The 18,191-nt window shown below is 62.7% G+C and overlaps 3 protein-coding genes across 3 annotated transcripts; 2 read left to right on the top strand and 1 right to left on the bottom strand.

The window, feature by feature from the left end:
* The first annotated feature begins 1,950 nt into the window (after window positions 1-1,950).
* INAVA (innate immunity activator) lies at window positions 1,951-8,461 on the top strand. Its single transcript, XM_059488064.1, has 8 exons — window positions 1,951-2,007; window positions 2,715-2,839; window positions 2,918-3,037; window positions 3,602-3,768; window positions 4,857-4,966; window positions 5,227-5,629; window positions 6,406-6,973; window positions 8,109-8,461. The coding sequence occupies exons 1-8, from the start codon at window positions 1,962-1,964 to the stop codon at window positions 8,199-8,201; spliced, it is 1,632 nt and encodes a 543-aa protein (XP_059344047.1). The 5' UTR covers window positions 1,951-1,961; the 3' UTR covers window positions 8,202-8,461.
* A 757-nt stretch (window positions 8,462-9,218) lies between these two features.
* SHISA4 (shisa family member 4) lies at window positions 9,219-13,388 on the top strand. The gene is made up of 5 exons (XM_059487979.1): window positions 9,219-9,517; window positions 10,576-10,747; window positions 11,773-11,906; window positions 12,724-12,906; window positions 12,991-13,388. The coding sequence occupies exons 1-5, from the start codon at window positions 9,445-9,447 to the stop codon at window positions 13,035-13,037; spliced, it is 609 nt and encodes a 202-aa protein (XP_059343962.1). The 5' UTR covers window positions 9,219-9,444; the 3' UTR covers window positions 13,038-13,388.
* A 546-nt stretch (window positions 13,389-13,934) lies between these two features.
* Window positions 13,935-17,071, bottom strand: LOC132083274 (myb-related transcription factor, partner of profilin-like; the record flags this gene model as incomplete). Its single annotated transcript, XM_059487902.1, has 2 exons — window positions 13,935-14,586; window positions 16,612-17,071. Coding segments are annotated over 2 exons (987 nt in total), but the record flags the coding sequence as incomplete, so codon positions are not given.
* Window positions 17,072-18,191: the final 1,120 nt, after the last annotated feature.

Raw genomic sequence — 18,191 nt, 5'->3', positions numbered from 1 at the left:
AAAGCCAGCTCAGCAGAGCTCCCTGAGTCCCCTGGCATACACTGGGCAGCCCCCGTCCCCAGCACATCCCAGCACTGGGAACACCACCTGGCACTGCCATTCTGAGTGAGCTTGTGGTTAGGGGTAAGTCCTGGAGCCTTGGTGTCCCCATGCTGGTGACAACCAAGATGCCAGGGTTGGAAGGAGGTGGTAACACCAGGGCAGTGCCAGGGGTGATACGGGGGATGCAGGCAACAGTCTCCCCCTGACCTGCACCTGCCCTGACTTCATGAACCAGAAAACAACCAAATAAAGTCTTTTATCTGTTTTCTTGATGGAAATGGGACAGAGACAGGGATGGGGTGCCATTGCCTTGGGCTAATGGTGCATGGTGAGGATGGAGGGTGGTCATGGTGGCCAGTGGCTCATTTTACCAGTGCTGCCACAAGCCCAACTGCAGTTGGTGTCCATCCAAGGCCTTCAGCCATCCCCTGGTGGCACAGAGCCTTCCTTACTCCTTCAGTCTCCCTCTCCTTTCTTCTTTGTCTTCTCCTGGTGTTTTTTTCCATTTCCACAGTTGAACATGTTTCACCCCCGCCCTTTCCACCTGCAGCTGGGAGGCACCAGGAGAGAGGAAGAGACTGGATTGAATAGGTCTCACTCCAACAGCCCCAGGCTGACAGCACCACCCCGGGCACCAAGGCAGGGAACAGGCCATTGTTCCAGGGAATCTGCACCCCAGACTGCTCCCTGCACTCCTTGCCTGCCCCCTGCATCACCCTGCCTGCACCCTGCCCATTCCCTGCCTTCTCAGCCCATCCTGTCTAGCCCCATCCTATGAGGATTCTTCCCCACCCTGCCAGGTGTAGCAATGCAGGAAGTGCCCAACTCACTCCAATCCAGCTCAGAGGGGCCACAGTGTCTGCAGCATCATTGCCTCACAGCCTGGGAGAGCCTTGGCATCATCCTGGCACAATGGTGGCACCATCCTGGCACTGTCCTGCTGTGCATGGCCAGCGCCAGGACGGGGACAGTGGTTCTTGTGCTTGGCCTATGCCTCCATGGCACTGGGGCTGGAGCCTCAGCAAGCACTAGGCTGTGCTGGGCTGCGGTGCCACACGACACCGAACTGCACCAGCACCTGCAGCGATGTGCCAGGCCATGCTGTGACACATCTATACCGTACCGTGCCATTCCATGCCATGCCACAAATGTGCCATGCCGTGCAGCGCCGTTCCATGCCGTGCAGCGCCGTGCGGTGCAGACGCTGCAGGGCCGTGCGGCGGGGCGGGGACTGGGGCAGATGTTGCTCACCCTGCTCCTCCCTCCGCTCAAGCCCAGACCCGTCCGTGCCCCGGCGCAGCAGAGCCGGCAGCGGCAGCGGGCTCAGGTAAGGGATTCTCCCACCCCGCCGGGACCCCGGGGCCTCCGTCCTGCCTCTGGCCGCCCAGCGCGACGGGGAGCGGGCTGGGGAAACTGAAGCATAGCCAGGCGACGGCGCTGGAAAAGCGGTGTGAACCCCCTCCGTCCCACTGTCCTCCTTTCACTCCCTCCCCAAGAGTTTGGGAATCTTGGGGTGCTGGGGACCCCCTTTTCCGAGGCCGGCGGTCGCTCCCACCCCCGGATCCGCCACCAGCCCAGATGGAAAAGAAAGGAAAACTGGGAGAGGTGCCCAGCGAAACCAGCTGGGGCGGGAGCGAGGGGCCCCTCGGCCCTCCCCTCCACCGCACCCCGACCACCTTTGACCCCTTCGAAGGTGTCACCCTCCCCCGCCTGGCGCACCGCACCCTTTATTTATGGTAGGACCTGCAAGAAGGCAAAGCAAACACAGCCTCGCCTCCCCTCCACCGCCATCGTGGCACGCCCAGGGTGACATGAGGGATGGTAGGGGTGCAGGGTGGGGGGCACCCATGGGTGCAGCCCGGCTGGGGGCGTGGGGACGAGCTGTGTCCCCGTTGTTGCCCGCAGGCTCTCGGCGCGGCATGGGGGAGGCCAGTGACATGGACAGCGGGATCGTGCTGCACTCGGGTGAGAATGGGGTCTGGGGCTGTGGGAGGTTTTGGGGTGCCCCTGTGGCCCAGGAGTGCTCTGATAGACGTGTCCCTCCTTCCCAGGCAGGGAACGGAGCACTTCGGTGCATGGGGACACACTAGGGGCACATGAGCTGCCTGGAGAGAGCTTTGGGGAAATGAAGGAGTGGAGGAATGGAGGCTCCCCCTGCGTTTCGGGAGGCATCCCAAGTGTAGAGGGGGGTGCTGTGGACAGGATTTGACTCAGATGGGCTTGGCTTGGGATGGCTGAGTCAGACTGAAACCTCCCTCCTGTGCCCCCCCTCCCACCCCCCAGCAGGGACGTCACACGTGTCCCAGGGGGGCTGAAGCACCCATGGTGCTGCTGGGGGAATTTCATGCATACCCTGGGGCATTGGAGGACCCATGGGTGCTGCTAGGGGAGGAGTTCCTGGATACCCTGGGGGGTTGGAACACCAATGGTTGCTGCTGGGTGGGGGAAACAGGTGTTCCACGGGAGCCAGTACACCCACGGGTGCTGCTGTGGGGGAAGGGAGGCGCAGCTGCTTTGGAGCAGCTGGAGTGCCCATGGGTGTGCTGGGAGGGTCGTGGCTGCTTTTTCCTCCCCCTGCGGTGGAGGGAAAACTAAGGTAGGGAGGCTGTGGAGTGGTGGAGGATGGTACCTGGGTGCTCCCATCCCTCCAGATGTCCATGTATCTGTTCCAGGCCCTGACAGCCCAGTGTCCCCCCTGAAGGAGCGAGTGCTAGTGGGGCAGCGGCAGCAGCAGGCACTGGAGGCCCAGCTGGATGGCTGCATCCAGGAGCTGCGACAGCTGTGCCTGCGTGAGGCGGTGAGCAGGGCATGAGGACCCCCTGCCCACCTTCATATACTGCCATGGCTCTGCTCAGTGTCCCTGTGCCATCCTCAGGAGCTGACGGGGACCCTGCCCTGCGAGTACCCCCTGAAAGCTGGCGAGAAGCCCCCCAAGGTCCGTCGCAGGATCGGGGCTGCCTTCAAGCTGGATGAGATCGCTGTTCTGCGTGGGGTGGTGAGACAGTCCCTGAGGTGCAAAGGTGGTGGGGACCCATCCCATCCCATCCCATCCCATCCCATCCCATCCCATCCCATCCCATCCCATCCCATCCCATCCCATCCCATCCCATCCCATCCCCTCTGCTGTGGAAGCTGCCTAAGGGTCACCTGGAAATGTTGCCATCCCCATCCCATGGGTGGTGGTTAGGTGCCAAGTGCTGTAGGTGAGAGGGGCAGGGGATGCTTTCAAGCATGAGGTGGTGTTGAGTTAATGGGGTTATCCTGGGGTTCCTAAACATAATGTGTGGGATTGGGGTGCCAAGGTGATGGGTGTGGGGAGAGTCCCAGGTGTATCAGGATGCCAGAATTATGGGAGGAGGTGGGTTCCAAATGTCATGGGTAGTGGTGGGGTCCTAAGCATGATGGGTGGTGTTGGGTTCCAAGAGTGATGCTCGTTGTCCCAGATGAGATGCTGGGAGGGGTTGGGATCCCAAGTGCTATGGGTGGCGTTGGGATGTTAAGCTTTATGGGGGGCTCAGGGGTGTTGAGGCGCATTTCTGAGCGTGTCCCTCGCCCCCAGGACCCTCTGGAACGGGAGCGGGCGCTGCAGCTGCAGATTGCTGAGGCCGCCCGCCGGCTCTGCTGCGAGGAGAACATCAGCCGGCAGGTGCGGAAGAGGCGGCAGACGGCAGCACTCCGGGAGGAGCAGAAGCTGCGGGATCTGGAGCAGGTTCTGAGCCAGCGGCGGCTCCTGGCAGGGCAGCGGGACATCAGTACTGCCAAGGGTGAGCCCTCCGAGCCCCATGGCGGGGGGGATGCTGGAGAGCAGAATGGGGTGCTGCTTGGTTGGGTGTCCCTGGGGAATGCATCTAAATTACCCATTCCCTGTGAATGCACCCCACTGGATGCTGGGATCCTTCATCCCAAGTGCATGCGCTCCTCTGGAGGCATGCCCCTCTGCCATTCTCCTGTGTGTCCCTTCCCAATATGCCATCCACAATGCTGCACCCCAGTTCCCTGGTGACTGCACTTCCCTGGATGCACTCCAACTTTCCATCCCCTGTGAATACAACCTGGTTCTACATTGCCAGTGAATGCATGCCCCTAACACCCCCTGGTAAATGCACCCCAATTTCCCATTCCTGCTGAATATACCCCTTGGACGCCCCCTGGAAGGCCATCCCTGGTACATGCACCTTGCTACACTCTCAAAGTCAATGCACCCTTTTGAAGGTACCCCAATACTTCATCTCTGGTGCTTGTACCCTTGTGAGGGTCCTTGTGAGTGCACCCCAAAAAGAAGTCCCCAGTGCATGCACCCCAATAACTATTCCTGGCATATGTACCCCCTGAATGCACCCCAAAAGCCCATCCATAGTGCATACACCCTGATAAACCATCCCCAGCAGTACCCCACTGAATCCACCCCAGTACTTCACCTCCGTTGACTGCACCCTTCTGAAAGTACCCTAAGAGCTCACCCCTGCCGCTTGCACCTCATAACTATCCCCAGTCACCCGTCCTCAGCACCTGCACCCAAAGGGGGGCAGGATGTGGCCCAGCTGCTGTGTCCCCATCCCAGTGGCGGCCATCCAAGGGGGTCCCCGTTCTCTCCATGCCTGTCCCCTCCAAGGAACAGGGTCATGGTGGTGGCATCTCCTTCCCTGTCGGTGCCCCCAGCCTGCCCATCCCAGGCAGGCTGGGAGCTGCACGCTGCTCAGCAGAGCCGGCCTGGCCGGTACCGCTGCCGTCCCGGAGCGTGTTGGGACAGGTGGCGTGGGAGAGGGGAGTGGAGGCCCGCGGGGACGCGCTGGGTGGTGGCGGGGCCGTGGGAGCGCTTTGGCACCCGGAGGCGGCCCCAGCTCTGTTCTCACAGGGCCCTGCCCCATAGAGCTCAGTGCCTCCGACGAGAGCTCTGTGTTTGACACCGGCCTGCTGAAGGAGGGTGAGGGGGCTGTGGGGACCAGGGGGGATCCCTGGCATGTTCCCTCCATTCCAACCCTTCCTGTGTCCCCTCTATCTCTACTCTCCCTGTGTCTCCTCCATCCCGTTCCGCTGCCATGTATCCCCTCCATGCTGTTCCCCTGTGTGTCCCTTCCATCCCAGCCCCCCACATCTCCTCGCCATACCAACCATCCACCTGTTCCCTCCATACCAACTCTCCCTTTGTGTCCCCTCCATCCCAACCCTCCATCTCTCCTGCAGAGGACACACGGCCACCAGGACCTGCCACTCCACAGAAGTCCCCATCTCCCAAGGACCCCACCAAGGAGGAGGAGGAGGAGTCAGGGCCTGTGGTACCCACCCCCATTCCCTGGCAGGAGACCAGCCTGGACAGACCCTACGAGAGGACCAAAAATCCCAGCATCGACCCTGAGGATGGGGAAACCCAGAGCTCCCAATGCTGTCTTGGGTCCCTGATGGCTGCCCCTGCCAGTTCCTTGGCCCCCAGCAGCCCTGATTCTGCAAGCCCCTCAGTGTCCAGGACAGGGGACCCTTCCTACCGGTTTGTCCCCATCCGGACTGTGGTGCTGTGCCGGCAGGCAGGTTCCAGTGCTCCCAGCACCCCTGAGCCATCAGGACGGCAGGGACAGACCCAATCTCTGAGGTATGTCCTGAGCTTGAGGAGGATAGACAAGGGTTTCTGCTAGGGAGGATGGAGATAACCCCATGGAGAGGGGGATGGAGATAATCCCATGTGGAGGATGGAGCTCAATCCATGGGAAGGAGGATGGGAATGACCCTGTGAAGACAATGGAGCTCAGCTCATGGGGAGGATGTTGGAAATTATCCCATAGGAGGGATGGAGATAGTCCTACTGGCAGTAAAATGGAGCTAACCCTGTGGGAAGGAGGATGGGAGTAATCCTGTGGGAGAGGATGAAGAGAACCTCATGGAGATAATGGAGCTAAACCCATGGGGAGGAGGATGGAGATAATCCTATGGAGAAGATAATGGAGAGAACACCAAGGGAAGTGTGGACCTAACTCTATGGGGAGGATGGAGAAAATCTTTTGGGGAGGATGGACATGATCCCATGGGGAGGGGATGGAACTAACCCCTTGGAGATGATGGAGCTCAGTCATTGGGAGGATGGAGACAATATTATGGGGAGGATTGAGATAATCCCAGAGACCAGAATGAGGATAATCCTATGGGAATGTGGGGAGGATGGACAGAAATCCATTGGGAGGAGGTTGGAGATGATCCCATGGAGAGGATGGAAGTAAGCCTATGGAGAGGATGAACTAATCCCTTGGGAGGAAATTAGATGTCTCCCCACGGGGTGGCTGGCTGTACCCATGGGTACACCTTTCCCAGAGCTTGCCCTGGCTTTAGGGTGAGGGGAAGGGTGCTCCTGCAGCCACAGTGTCTTGCCTGCAGGGTGGACCCATGCTGGCAGCCGGCTGAGCCCCGGGGCCGCAGCACCACACCCCGCCGGCGCCCCACCTACTACACAGTCACTGTGCCCACCTCGTGCCTCCTGAGCCCCGGCCCTGCGTGCCGCTCTGGCTCCGATGACAGCATCTCCGACCTCTCCAGCATCTCCCACGCCACCTCCCCGGGCAGCAGCAGCCCTGACGTGTCCTTTGCGGTTCCGCTGCCCCTTGCCGAGCCTGGTTACTACCCACGGGGTGCCCTCCAGCTCCTGCCACCTGCTGGTCCCCTGACTTTCCTGTACGAGCAGGATCTGGCCCCGCTGCGGTACCAGCGCTTGGTGCCCTCCCGTAGCCGCATCGTGCGCACACCCTCGCTCAAAGACTACGCACCTGCTGGGGCCCGGGGGCTCTCCAAGGCCGCCGTCACCGAGGAGCTCAAGTCATGGCACCAGCGTGCCCAGCTGAGGAGTGCCCGGCCCCACTCCCTCGACCGGCAAGGGGCTTTCCAGAGACCCCGTGGTGGGACCACCAGGGACGTGCCCATTGCTCATGGAATCCTGTCACTGGTTCAGGTATGACACGGGGTCTGGCTGGGAGTGGCCATGTGGGAGAAGAGAGACCCCCTGGGTGCTGTCCTGCAGGTGACATGAGTTGTTACCCTGAGGTAGTGTAGGGACATGAGGATTTCTAGAGCAAGGGTGAAGGCCTGAGGGAGTCCATGGAGTCCTGTGAGGGTTGTTGGGACAGGACTGGGATTTCAGAAAGGAGCCTGGGGCAGGAACATAGTCTCAGGAGGGTCCTGAGGAGAGGATCAAGGTCCTTTAAGATCCTCTGAGGCAGAACTGGGACCTTCTGAGGGTCCTTTGAGCAGGTCCAAAGTCCCTCATAAGTTGGATCTGGAGAGTCCCTCATAGTTCCTTGGGCAGGACCAACACCCTGAGTAGGTCTCCATGGGAAGATTAGGGTCCTGAGGGAATCACAAAGGAAGAATTTGGGTCCCAGAGCGGTCCTTGGGGCAGGACTGGGTTCCTGAGGAAGTCCAACAGCCAGGACCAGGGTCTTCTGTTCTTGGGAACAGAAATAAGGTCTTTAGTGTCCTTCGGGGACAGGATGAGGGCCTGCTGAGAGTCCCATGGACAGGTTTGGAGTTCTGTGTAGGTCCCAGGGGCAGAACCAAGACCCCCTGGGGCAGGACTGGGGTCCCATGTGAGTACCTGGGATAGGGCCAGGACCTTAAGGGTGCCTCTGGAGCAGGACTGGGGTTCCATGTAGGTTCCTGCTTTCTCTTGCAGATCCCAAGGGCAAGACAAGGGTTCATGTTGCAGAACTGGGGTCCCATGGAAAGACCAGAACCTTAAGGAGATTACTGGGGCAAAACTGGGGTCCCATGAGAGTCCCATGGGAAGGACCAGGACTTCAGGGGGGTCCCTAGGGCAGGATCCATGTGGGTCCCTGGGGTAGCACTGGGGTGCCCTTGAGCAGGGAAGGATCCCTGCAGGCATTTCAGTGACCAGCTCCCCTTTCCACCTGGCAGTCTCACTGGGACAAATGCACCTGTGGCACAGCTGGGACACAGGCTGGGCAAGTGAGGACCTGTGGTCATGCCCCCACAGCTCCTTCAGTCCAGCCCTTGTGCCAGGATGTGCTCACAGTGGTGCCCCTCAGACAAGGTAGGATGCCAACACCCACAGGGTCTTTGTCCCCCAGGGTCCCCCGGTGCAGGTGCTGCGGCGCTCGGCAGCCGGCGTGCCCGTGCAGGTCTACATGCCCGAGAACGGCGAGATTGTCACCCAAGTGTGAGTGCCATGTCCTCACCCCGGGCGGGGGCACATCCTGGCTGGTCCAGGGGCGGCAGGGACGTCTCGTGCCTCCCCAGCCTGGCATGGGGCACAGGAGGGAGCCACAAGTGGGGTAGCAGGGGCTGGCCCCCACCCTGTGTTCCCTCACTGGCACTGCAATGCTGATAGGGACACTGTGACCCCAGTGCTTATGGTGACCTTGGTGTCACTACGACCCTGAATTTGAGGTTCTGATCTCTAATAAAAGTGGTTTTTGGGATATGTCACTCTCAGGATGTGTCACCTCCATGTCCCCTCTGAGGTCTCCCATCCCCGGGTCCCATTGGCATTGCAGGATGGGACTCCGTGGATTTGGGGTCTGGCTGTGCTCAGGGCAGTAATGGGGTGATCCCAATGGCAAGAGGGTGCCCCAGATCCAGCTGTGCAACCCTGGCACCCAGTGACCCAGGCTGGGAAAGGGGCAAGGAGTGGAAAGGAAGGATGGAATGGAGGTGAAGGGTGCGGGGTTGGGGTGCAGGAAGGTGGGCAGGAAGGGTGCAGGGGAGGGCTGCAAGGATGGGTGAAGGGATGGGGTGCCGGGGGAGGGAAATAAGGTGCTCCGGGAAAGGATGGGGTTGGAGAAAGGGTGCTGTGAACCAAAGTGATGGGGTGCAGGGATGGGATGGGGTGCAGGGCACGCAAATAAGGAGTGCAGGGGTGGGATGAGGTGGGAGAAGGGGTGCTGGGAGGGGAAATGATGGGGAGCAGGGGGTAGGGAAGGGGTTGAATGTCGGGGATGGGGTGCGGGGAGTGGTGCAAGGACGAGCGAAGAGATGGGGTGCAAGAAGAGGGGAAATAAGGGTTTCCGGGGGTTGCAGTGGTGGGGGGCAGTGCCAGAGACGCTCCGGTCCCCGCCTGGCCCTGCCTGTGCCCGGGGCCGGCGGCGTCGCTCCTCCCGGTGGGGGCGGGCGGGGGCCGGTGGCTGCGGCGGGAGGCGGCGCCGGGGGGACGGGAGAGGGAGGGACACCGGGCAGAAACCGAGCGCCGCGGGGCTGCGGCGTCACTGCGGGCCTGCGCCGGCCCCGCACGGCACCGGACGGCACCGGACGGCACCGGGAGACGCCGGCAGAAGGAGCGGCCCCGCGGCACCGGCACCGGGCGGCACCAGGACCGGCCACGAGAGCGGCCCCGGTCCCGGTGCCGCCGCGCAGCCGCCGCCCTCGTCCCGGACAGCTCTGAGCGGGGACACCAGGCCCGGCCCCGGGATGGGGCCCGGGGGCCCCGGGAGCGGCTGGCCCCTGGCCGGGACCCTGCTGGTGGCCGTGGCCGCCTCGATGGGTAAGAGATATACGGGAAACAGGGAGGGCCGGGGGACCCGGTGCCACCCTGCGACTGGACACTGTGCCACCATCTGTGACACGGGGATCCCGCTGGGTGGGAGGGACTTCGTGCCACCGGCCGTGACTGTGAGTCGTGTCACACACGGCCCCTTTCACCGGGGGTTGCTTGCAACAAAGTGTTCCCCTGGGCACTGTGCCCACTGCCCCCAAACCCGCCTCCCATTTGCCGCTTTCGGGGTGACCCCGGGAGCAGCAGGGACGGAGCCGGTGGCTGACCGAGCCGGGATGCCCAGCCCCGGGGAACCTGGGGTCTTCCCATGGACGAGCCCTGTGCCTCAGTTTCCCCACTTGTCCCTGAACTGCCGTGATCCCATTTTGGGATGTGTGAATAATGCCACGTGAGATTCCCGCAAAGCCCATTTCCGTGGCTGCTCCGGCGCCTCCGGCCGCCCCCGGACCTCGGCCCGCGGCTATTTCTGGGAAGACAGGTGGCTCCGGACAGAAATAGAGTGGGAAGTGCCACTGGAACACGCGGAAGGAGGGGAAGCTAGGGAGATCTGGAGGATTCTGGAGGGATCGGAGAGCTGGGTGGGATGGAGTGGCGTCTGCAAGGGTGTAGGGTTGGATGGAGTCGAGTATGGGGGTACATAGGGGCAGGGTTTGGAAGGAAGTGGAGTGGGATGGGGCAGGGTATGGGGGTACACAGGGGCAGAATGGAGCAGGGTTTTAAGGGATGTGGGGCAGGATGGAGCAGAGCAGGGGTTTGGGGGTACATAGGGACACCATTTGTGGGCCCATGGGGCAGGACACAGGAGGGTATAGGGGATGTGGGGCTGGATATGAGGGGGACAGGAAGCAGCGGGGTATTTGGGAGTGTATAGGGGCATATTTTGGGGATCCATGGGGCAGGACGGACTGGGGTACAAGGGGAATAGGACGCAGTGGGGTACAGGCTGTGCTCATGTGGGAGAGGAAGGGCATGGGGTGCTGCTGATGCCCCTGAGGGTGGTGACGGCCAGGTGCTCCAAGGCCCCGGTGGTGGGTGGCTGTCCACAGTGGCTGGGGGCGAAGACTGCCTGTGGTACGTGGACAGGAACGGGTCATGGCACCCTGGCTTCGACTGCGAGTTCTTCACCTTCTGCTGCGGCACGTGTCAGCAGCGGTACTGCTGCCGAGACCCTCTGCGCCTGCTCACCGAGCGCCAGCAGCGCCACTGTCTTGCCTTCAGGTGCCACAGCCGGGGCTGATGGGGCTGGGGGCTCTCCTGGGCAGCCTGGGTGCTGGGACTGGGGGTGCTGTGCACTAGTACTGGGTGCTGGGGACAGGCAGTTGTACTGGGTGCTGGTCACTCACTGTATGCTCTGGACTGGGCAGTAGTGCTGGACACTGGTATTGGGTACTGGGCAGTGGTATCTGGGCCCTTGCAGTGGGTGCTGGGCACTGGTAGTGGGTGCTGGGCACTGGTACTGGGGGTTGGACATTGGTACTGAGCAGTGGCAGTGGGTGCTGGATGCTGGGTACTCTGCACTGGTACTTGGTGGGGGCACTGGGTGTTGGGCACTGGGCACTGTTACTGGGTGCTGAATGCTGTGCACTGGTTCTGAGCACTGGGGAGTGATACTGGGCACTGGGCAGTGCTACTGGGTTGCTAGGCTGTTGGCTCTGGGTGCTGGACACTAACATTGGGTGCTGGGCATTGAGTGCTGGGTGCTGGACACTGGGCAGTGGTACTGGGTGTTGGGTACTGGTACTGGGTTGTTGGTCTCTGGCCAGTGGAACTGGGCATTGGTGCTTTGCAGTGGGTGTTGGGACTCCTACTAGGTGCTGTGCACTTGGTACTGGTACTGGGTGCCAGGCTCTTGGCATTGGTACTGGGTGCTGGTATTGGGTTTTGGGTGCTGGACACTGGTACTGGGCACTGATACTGGGCACTGCACATTGGGGGATGGATGCTGTGGATTGGTCACTGGTACTGGGTGCTGGGCACTGGTTACTCCCACTGGATGCTGGTCACTGGGAGAGGACACTGGTACAGGGCATTGGCACTGGGTACTGGGCACAGCTGCTGGGTGGGCAATGCTACTGAGTGCTGATAGCAGTGCTGGACACTGTCACTGGGCATTGGTTCTGGGCACTGGGCAGTGTCACTGCGTGCTGGGCACGGGGCACAGGGCACTATCAGTGGGTGCTGGCTGGGGGTGTGTGCTGTGGGTGCCTCCCTGGCCCTGCTCCCCACGCCCGGGGGTCCCACAGCCCCAAGACCATCGCGGGCATCGCCTCAGCCGTGGTGCTTTTCATCGCCATCGTCACCACCATCGTCTGCTGCTTCATGTGCTCCTGCTGCTACCTGTACCAGCGCCGGCAGCACTCCCGCACACCCCTGCAAGGTGTGGGGCTGGGGGGCTGGGATGGGGGTGCAGGAGGATCCTGTAGGAAAAGTGGGTGGAGTGGGGTTGAGGGGGCCTAGAGGATTTCAGGGGGAAGGGGGGTCTGGTGAGGGGCTGTAGGGATGGGGGATGCAGGGTGTGCAGGAGGAGAGGATCAAGAGGGTCCTGCAGGTCAGGAGGTGCAGGGTTAGGAGGACCTGGAGGAATGGGAGGGTGCAGGAATGGGGGATGCATGGACGGGGGTGCAGGAGGAGGCTTGGTGAATGATGATGCTGTAGGTACAGGGTGGGGGATTGGGGGGGCCTGGACAGAGGCCTGTGGGAATTGGTGTGTGTCTGTGGGCTGTAGGGGTGGGAGGTGCAGGAGGGTCCTGTAGGTAGAGAGTGGAGGGGTTTGGGAAGAGGCAAGGAGGGTGTTGGGGTAAAAGGTGGAAGCTGAAGGGATGAGAGATGAGAGGGAGCAGAAGAATCCTGTAGGTGTGGGGTGGGGGGAATGGTAGGGGAAGCAAAGAGAAGGGTAGCTGTTGGAATGAAGGGGGGGATCGGGAGGGTGGGGGGTGGACTGCAGGAATTAAGGTGTAGGAGGAGGGGTAGGGTATGGGGGTGGGGAGAAGGAGAGGTGCTGAGGTACACGGTGGAGGGATTGTGGGGGGGATGAGGTGGTGGGACTTGAAGGGATGCGGGGGGGAAAATTGTGCATTGTGGTGAGGGTCTGGCTGACACCCCAGCGGCCACCAACCTGAGGGCCACCACCACTCTTAGGCACCATCCCTGTCCCTGTGTCGGGGTGCTGCAGACCTCCCCAATCTCTCCCACAGGCCCGGAAATTCCCCTGTCCAGCTACCACCCCGCAGCTCCCCCAGCTCCCTTCCCCGTGGACCCCAAAGCCGGCCCTACACCTCCCCAGCCTGGCTTCACCCCCATGGCCATGTACCCCCCGCCCGGCCCTGCCGCCCAGTACCCCATGTACCCCTCCGGGCCCCCCATCTACAACCCCACAGGTGAGCACTGGGGGGGAACGGGGACCCTCCCTATTCCCCGGGGGGCCTGGCGGCCTGGTGACACCGCACCTGCTCCGCCCGCAGCACCGCCACCCTACGTCCCGGCGCAGCCCAGCTACCCTGGAGCATGAGTCCCCGCGGGGACCCCCGTACCCGCCGCCGGCCAGCGGGGCCGGGCTGGGGACCCCAGGGACCCCCCCTGGCGCCGGGGGGCTGCCTTAGCCAGCGCTGGATCGGGCTCTTCCCAGCCATCCTGTGGTGATCCGGTGCCAGCAGAACAGGGCGGCCCTTGTGCCGCACACTGGGCCCTTTGTGGGCGCCTTCTCCCCCGGCTCCGGGTGCCAGTGGCCCCGAGCAGCTGCGGAGGGGTTCCCGGGGGGACCTCCGAGGGCCGTGCACCGCTGTCTCCCTGCACACTACCCCCGGATTCACCCCCGGCTCTTCCCTCCGGGGTTGGCATTAAACCATGTCTTGTGCCCACAGCCTGGTGTTGTCTCCCTGATTCTAATGGGGAAAAAAGGAAGGGCAACGCCCCCAAACCCTTCCCGCGAATTGTTATGTGGGGAAACATGAATTCTGCTCTGTCCCTTCTGCTCCCGAGACTTCTCCCTCCCAAAATTGTGTTGGGATGGGTAATTCCCACCAAATCAGCAGCCTGGATGAGCCAGCCTGGAGTGCTGGCCGCCCACTCAGCCCCCCTCACTCAAAACGGAGCGTGAAACCACCCCTGGAATATTTCGGGTGAGAAAACAGCAAATTCTGCGCCGAGATTGAGACTGTGGGCGTGTGAACAATTCCTCTATCCATGCCCCCTCCCCTGGACAGGAATAAGCAGGGGAGGGTGGGTGGTGTGTCACCCCGATGGTTGTTCCTGGTGGGATTCATCCCTGCCAGCACTGCTGGCTAAATTTGGGACCAGAGTCCATCAGTCCAGGAGAACAGCCAGACAGAGCCGCCTGGAGGGACAAACCGCTGTTCCATCTCCCAGCCCTCTGCATCATCCCCAAAAGCCGTCTGAGGTGCCCGGAGTGGGGGGAGCCATGGGGGAGCAGCTCCGAGTTTTATTGAAGTGGGATGGACAGGAAAAGAAATAATAATAAAAGCAGCGACGTGGGTTCTGGGGTGTGTGTACACAGCCAGCTGCGTGGGAGGCTCAGGATTCGGGGACCCCCCGCTCCCGGAGGTAGAGGTCACGGATTTCGGCCAGGCTGCGGCTGAGCCCGCCCAGCGCCTGGGCGATGCCGCGCAGCACGGCCGCGGTCTCCCGGCGGCTCTCGGCGTATTCCCGGCGGAACGCCCGCAGCTCCTGCACCAGCCGCTCGTTGGACTGCACGAGGCTGAGCTGGGGGCGCTCGGGGGTCCCGTCCAGCCCGCCGGGGGGCCCCGCCTCTCCCGCGCTGCAGTGACTGAGCTGCTCGGCCTCCTGCTCCAACAGCAGACTCGGGAAGTCGGAGCCCAGCGGCTCCTGCGGCCCGCGGAGGTCGCCGAGGGGGAGTTCGGAGGGTGCGGAGCGCGGGGGGCTCCGGCTCCAGCCCTCGCACAGCTCGCTGGGCGGGCAGATGCCGGTGCGGGGCAGCCGACAGTCTGAGCCGCGGCCGGGAGCGCCGTCGGCAGCGGGACCGTGGAAGGGCTCAGTCTTCACCTCCAAAGGCTCCTCCTTTACTGGCTCCTCCTTTACACCTGTGGGACCGAGGGCGAGCACAGGGCAGCTGCAGGGATCTCTCGTGTTCCCGGTGCCCCACGGACCAAGTGACAGACCCTGTTGTCTCCATCCCTGTGCTCATACATCCCTTCTCCTGCACCCAGCCCCAGTTCCATCTATACCTATCTCCATAGTTCCGTGTCCCTCATGATAGTTCACTCCCTTGTCCCTCTCCTGTCCCCAGTACTCCCATACCCCTGTCCTGATTCTGGTGTGCCCACGTGCCTGTATGGTCCTGGTACCCCCATGTCCCTGCCCCAGTCCACACATATCCCTGTCCTGAACATGGTGCCTCTACGTCCTTGTTTGGTCCTGGTACCACCAAGTCCCAGTTCTCACCCCACTAACCCCCATGTCCCTGTCCTGGTCCCAGTACTGGAATGTTCTTTGTCTCTGTCTTGGTCCTGCCCCATGTCACTGCCCCAGTCCCACCACATCTTTGTCCTGTTCCCAGCCCCTTCTTATCCCTGTCCAGGTCCCAGTACCCTGTGCCTTTTGTCCCTGTCCTAATCCCAGTCACCCATATCCTTGTCCTGATCCTGGTACCCTTCTGTCCTTGTATAGGTGCCCCTGTTACTCTCCCTGTCTCCCATGTCCCTGTCCCGATCCTCCCACATCCCTGTCACCTGTCCCAATATTCCATGTTCGTATCCCTTTGCCCTGACTCTGTGTTCCCTCTGTGTCCCTGCCCCACTGTTCCTGCCCAGTCCCTCCATGCACCTGTAGTGGTCCCAGTGTCCTGGTCCTGGTTTTTCCCACATCTTGGTCCCAGTCCCCTCACATCCCTGCTCTGTTTGCCTGGATCTATGTCCCAGTCCCTCCATGTATCTTCCCAGGCCTAGTGATGCCTTAGGATGCCCCCATATCCCTCATGTTCCTGTCCCAATCCTCCATGTCCCTGCCATTGTCCCCTGTATCCATGTCTCTGTCCCCCATGGCATGGCCCCAGTGTCCCTGTCCTGGCCCTTATCTCCTGTGTTCCTGTCCTGGTCCCTCTACATAGCTGTCCTGCTCTCAGTTTCTTGCTCCTCATCCCGTGCTCTTGTTCCTGGTCTCCTGTGTCCCTGTCTCAGAACCATGTTTCTGTCCTGGTCCCCTGTGTCCTGGTTACTCCATGTCCCTTTACTGGAGGGACCAGTGCCTCTGTGCCTCTGTGTCCATGTCCCAGTTCCTCATGTCCCTGTCCTGATGCCCTGTATCCTGGTTCTCCAGGTGCTGATCCAGGCCTCCTGAGTCCCCATCCCCATCCCCCCATGCACCTGCCCCCGTGTTCTGATCTGGCTGTGTCCCCTTTGCTGGTCCTAGTCCCCTGTGTCCCTGCATGCACCTGTCCTGGTCCCAGTGACCTGTTTCAGGCTCAGTTCTCTTGCATCCAAGTCCCAGTCACCCATGTCTGTGTCCTGGACCCCCACATCTTGGTCACAGTATCTCCATGTCACTATCGTGGTCTCCTGTATCCCGATCCCCTCACTTCCTGGTCCCCCTGTGTCCCTCTTCCTCCCAACCTCTCCCAGTCCCAGTGGCCCTGTGTCTGTGTCCTGGTTTCCCATGTCCATGTCCTGGTCCTGCATGTTCTGGTGCTGGTCCTCGTCTCTCTTGAGACCAGGGTTAGATGGGATACTGGGGAGAAATTCCTCCATGCATATGTCCTGGTCCCAGCGTCCCTATGTACCTGTTGCTTGCCCCACTTCCTAAACCCATTTCTCCATGTCCCATTCCAACTCATCCATGGCCCCTATTTCGTCCCCCATCCCGGTCACCCAGCAAGTCCCTGCCCCATGTCTGTCCTGGTTCCTCATGTCCCTGTCCCACCATATACCTGTGCCGGTCCCCCCCGGAACGCGGTCCCAGCACCCCCGCGACCCTGCCCCGCTCTCCCCGGTCCCAGTCCCGGTCCCGCATGTGCGTGTCCGTGTCCTCCGTGCACGTGTCTCCACTCTTCCGTCCCGGGACAGCACCCTCGTGTCCCTGCCCTGTCCCGCTGCCGCTGCCCGCGCACTCACCGTGCTGTGCCGACCCCTCGGCGCTGCGCATCGAAGGCTCGGTTCCGGCGGCGCTGCGAGGACCCCAGACGGGGGCGGGCCCCGCTCCGGGCTCGGCCGCGCCGTTCCCGTTGCTCCCGTTATTCCCGGCGCTCCCGGTGTTCCCGTTCCTGGCGGCGGCCCTGCCGGCCGGGCCCTGCCGCTCCAGCCGGTGCCGGCTAATCTTGTCCCCGGCGCGGCGGCGCAGCCCCCGCCAGCGGTTCTTCACCTCGCCGATGTCGCGCTGGTGGCGGCCGGCGGCGTTCACCTTGTGCGTGATCCGCCACCAGATCTTCTGCTTCTCGTACGCGTTCACGGTACCGGCGGCGGCGCCGAACAGCAGCGGCTCGTACCGGAGCACTTCGCTCATCAGCACCTCCAGCTCCTGCAGCGTGAAGTTCGGCTTCCGCTTCAGCAGCCCCCGCCGCGCCCCGCCGCCGCCCGCCGCCGCCATGCTCCCCGCCGCCTCCGCCGCCTCATGCCGCCGCCCCGCCGTCCATCGCCGCCGCCGTGTGCCCTGCACCGGTTCCCCGGTACTAAGCGGGGGAAGCGGAGCCGGCGACCCCCGGCAGCCCCCGTCGGGCGCTGCCGCAACCGGATCCGGGACGGACCGGACGGGCCGGGGCTGCACCGGGCCCCCTGCCGGCCTCGCCGCGCGCCGCTCCGCCCCCGGTGCGTTAACGGCGGCCCCGGTGCGACAGCGGCGCCCCCTGCCGGGCCCGCCGCGCACAGCAGCGCCCCCGGCTCGGTAAGGGCGCCCCCTGCCGGGCGCGCTCCCTCCCCATCGGGGGCTGCGCCGCCCCGCTGCACCCCGGCCCCCCGGTTTTAGTGACGCCGTCGGGGCTCGGGAGACGCCCCTGGTGCTCTCACCCCGGGGCCGGCCGGATGCTCGGTGTGGGATGTCCCAATGGCCCCGTGGTGCCCGCGTTAGCAGGGGCCGCCCCAAGGGGCAGGAGTTCGGGGGCAAGGGGCAGGAGGACCCCGTGATGCGGATACTGCTCCTCCCGCTGGGGCCACGGCTTTGCGCGGCTGCAGAAATGCCCCCTAAAACGGCGTTTCACCTCTACCGGCAGCCGCCTCTCAGCCACGCATGTGGGTGTCCCGGAGCAGGGAGAGCCTCCCGGGGGACACCCGTGTGCTGCTGCATCCCAAAACGGCCCTCGCCCCGTGGTGCCAGGGGGAGAACAGTTCTGGGTGACCCCAGGGGTTTGGGGTGCTCAGTTTTGGGGTCACCCCGGAGTTTTAGGGTGACCCTGAGGCACCCAGTTCCGGATTTTACCTTGGAGTTTGGGGTGACCCTGGGGCTGCCCCAGGATTCCCAGTTCTGGGTGTACTCAAAGGGTTTTAGGTGACTGTGGGGTGGTCCTGGGGTGTTCAGTTCTTCATGACTCCAGAGTTTTGGGGTGTCTGCATGGCTCTGTGTTCCTGGTTGTCTGCGTCCAGCAGCAGCAGGCTGCCCCATTTGGGGGGTTTGGCTGTCTCACTTGGGGGGTCCTGGGTGCCCCATTTTCAGGGGTTCTGAGTGGGTGACGAGGGACACCCAGACTGGCTTGTCCAGGTGG

Source organism: Ammospiza nelsoni, chromosome 23 (genome assembly GCF_027579445.1).
Source record: "Ammospiza nelsoni isolate bAmmNel1 chromosome 23, bAmmNel1.pri, whole genome shotgun sequence".
NCBI lineage: Eukaryota > Metazoa > Chordata > Aves > Passeriformes > Passerellidae > Ammospiza > Ammospiza nelsoni.
This window is presented reverse-complemented; position numbering and strand designations above follow the sequence as displayed.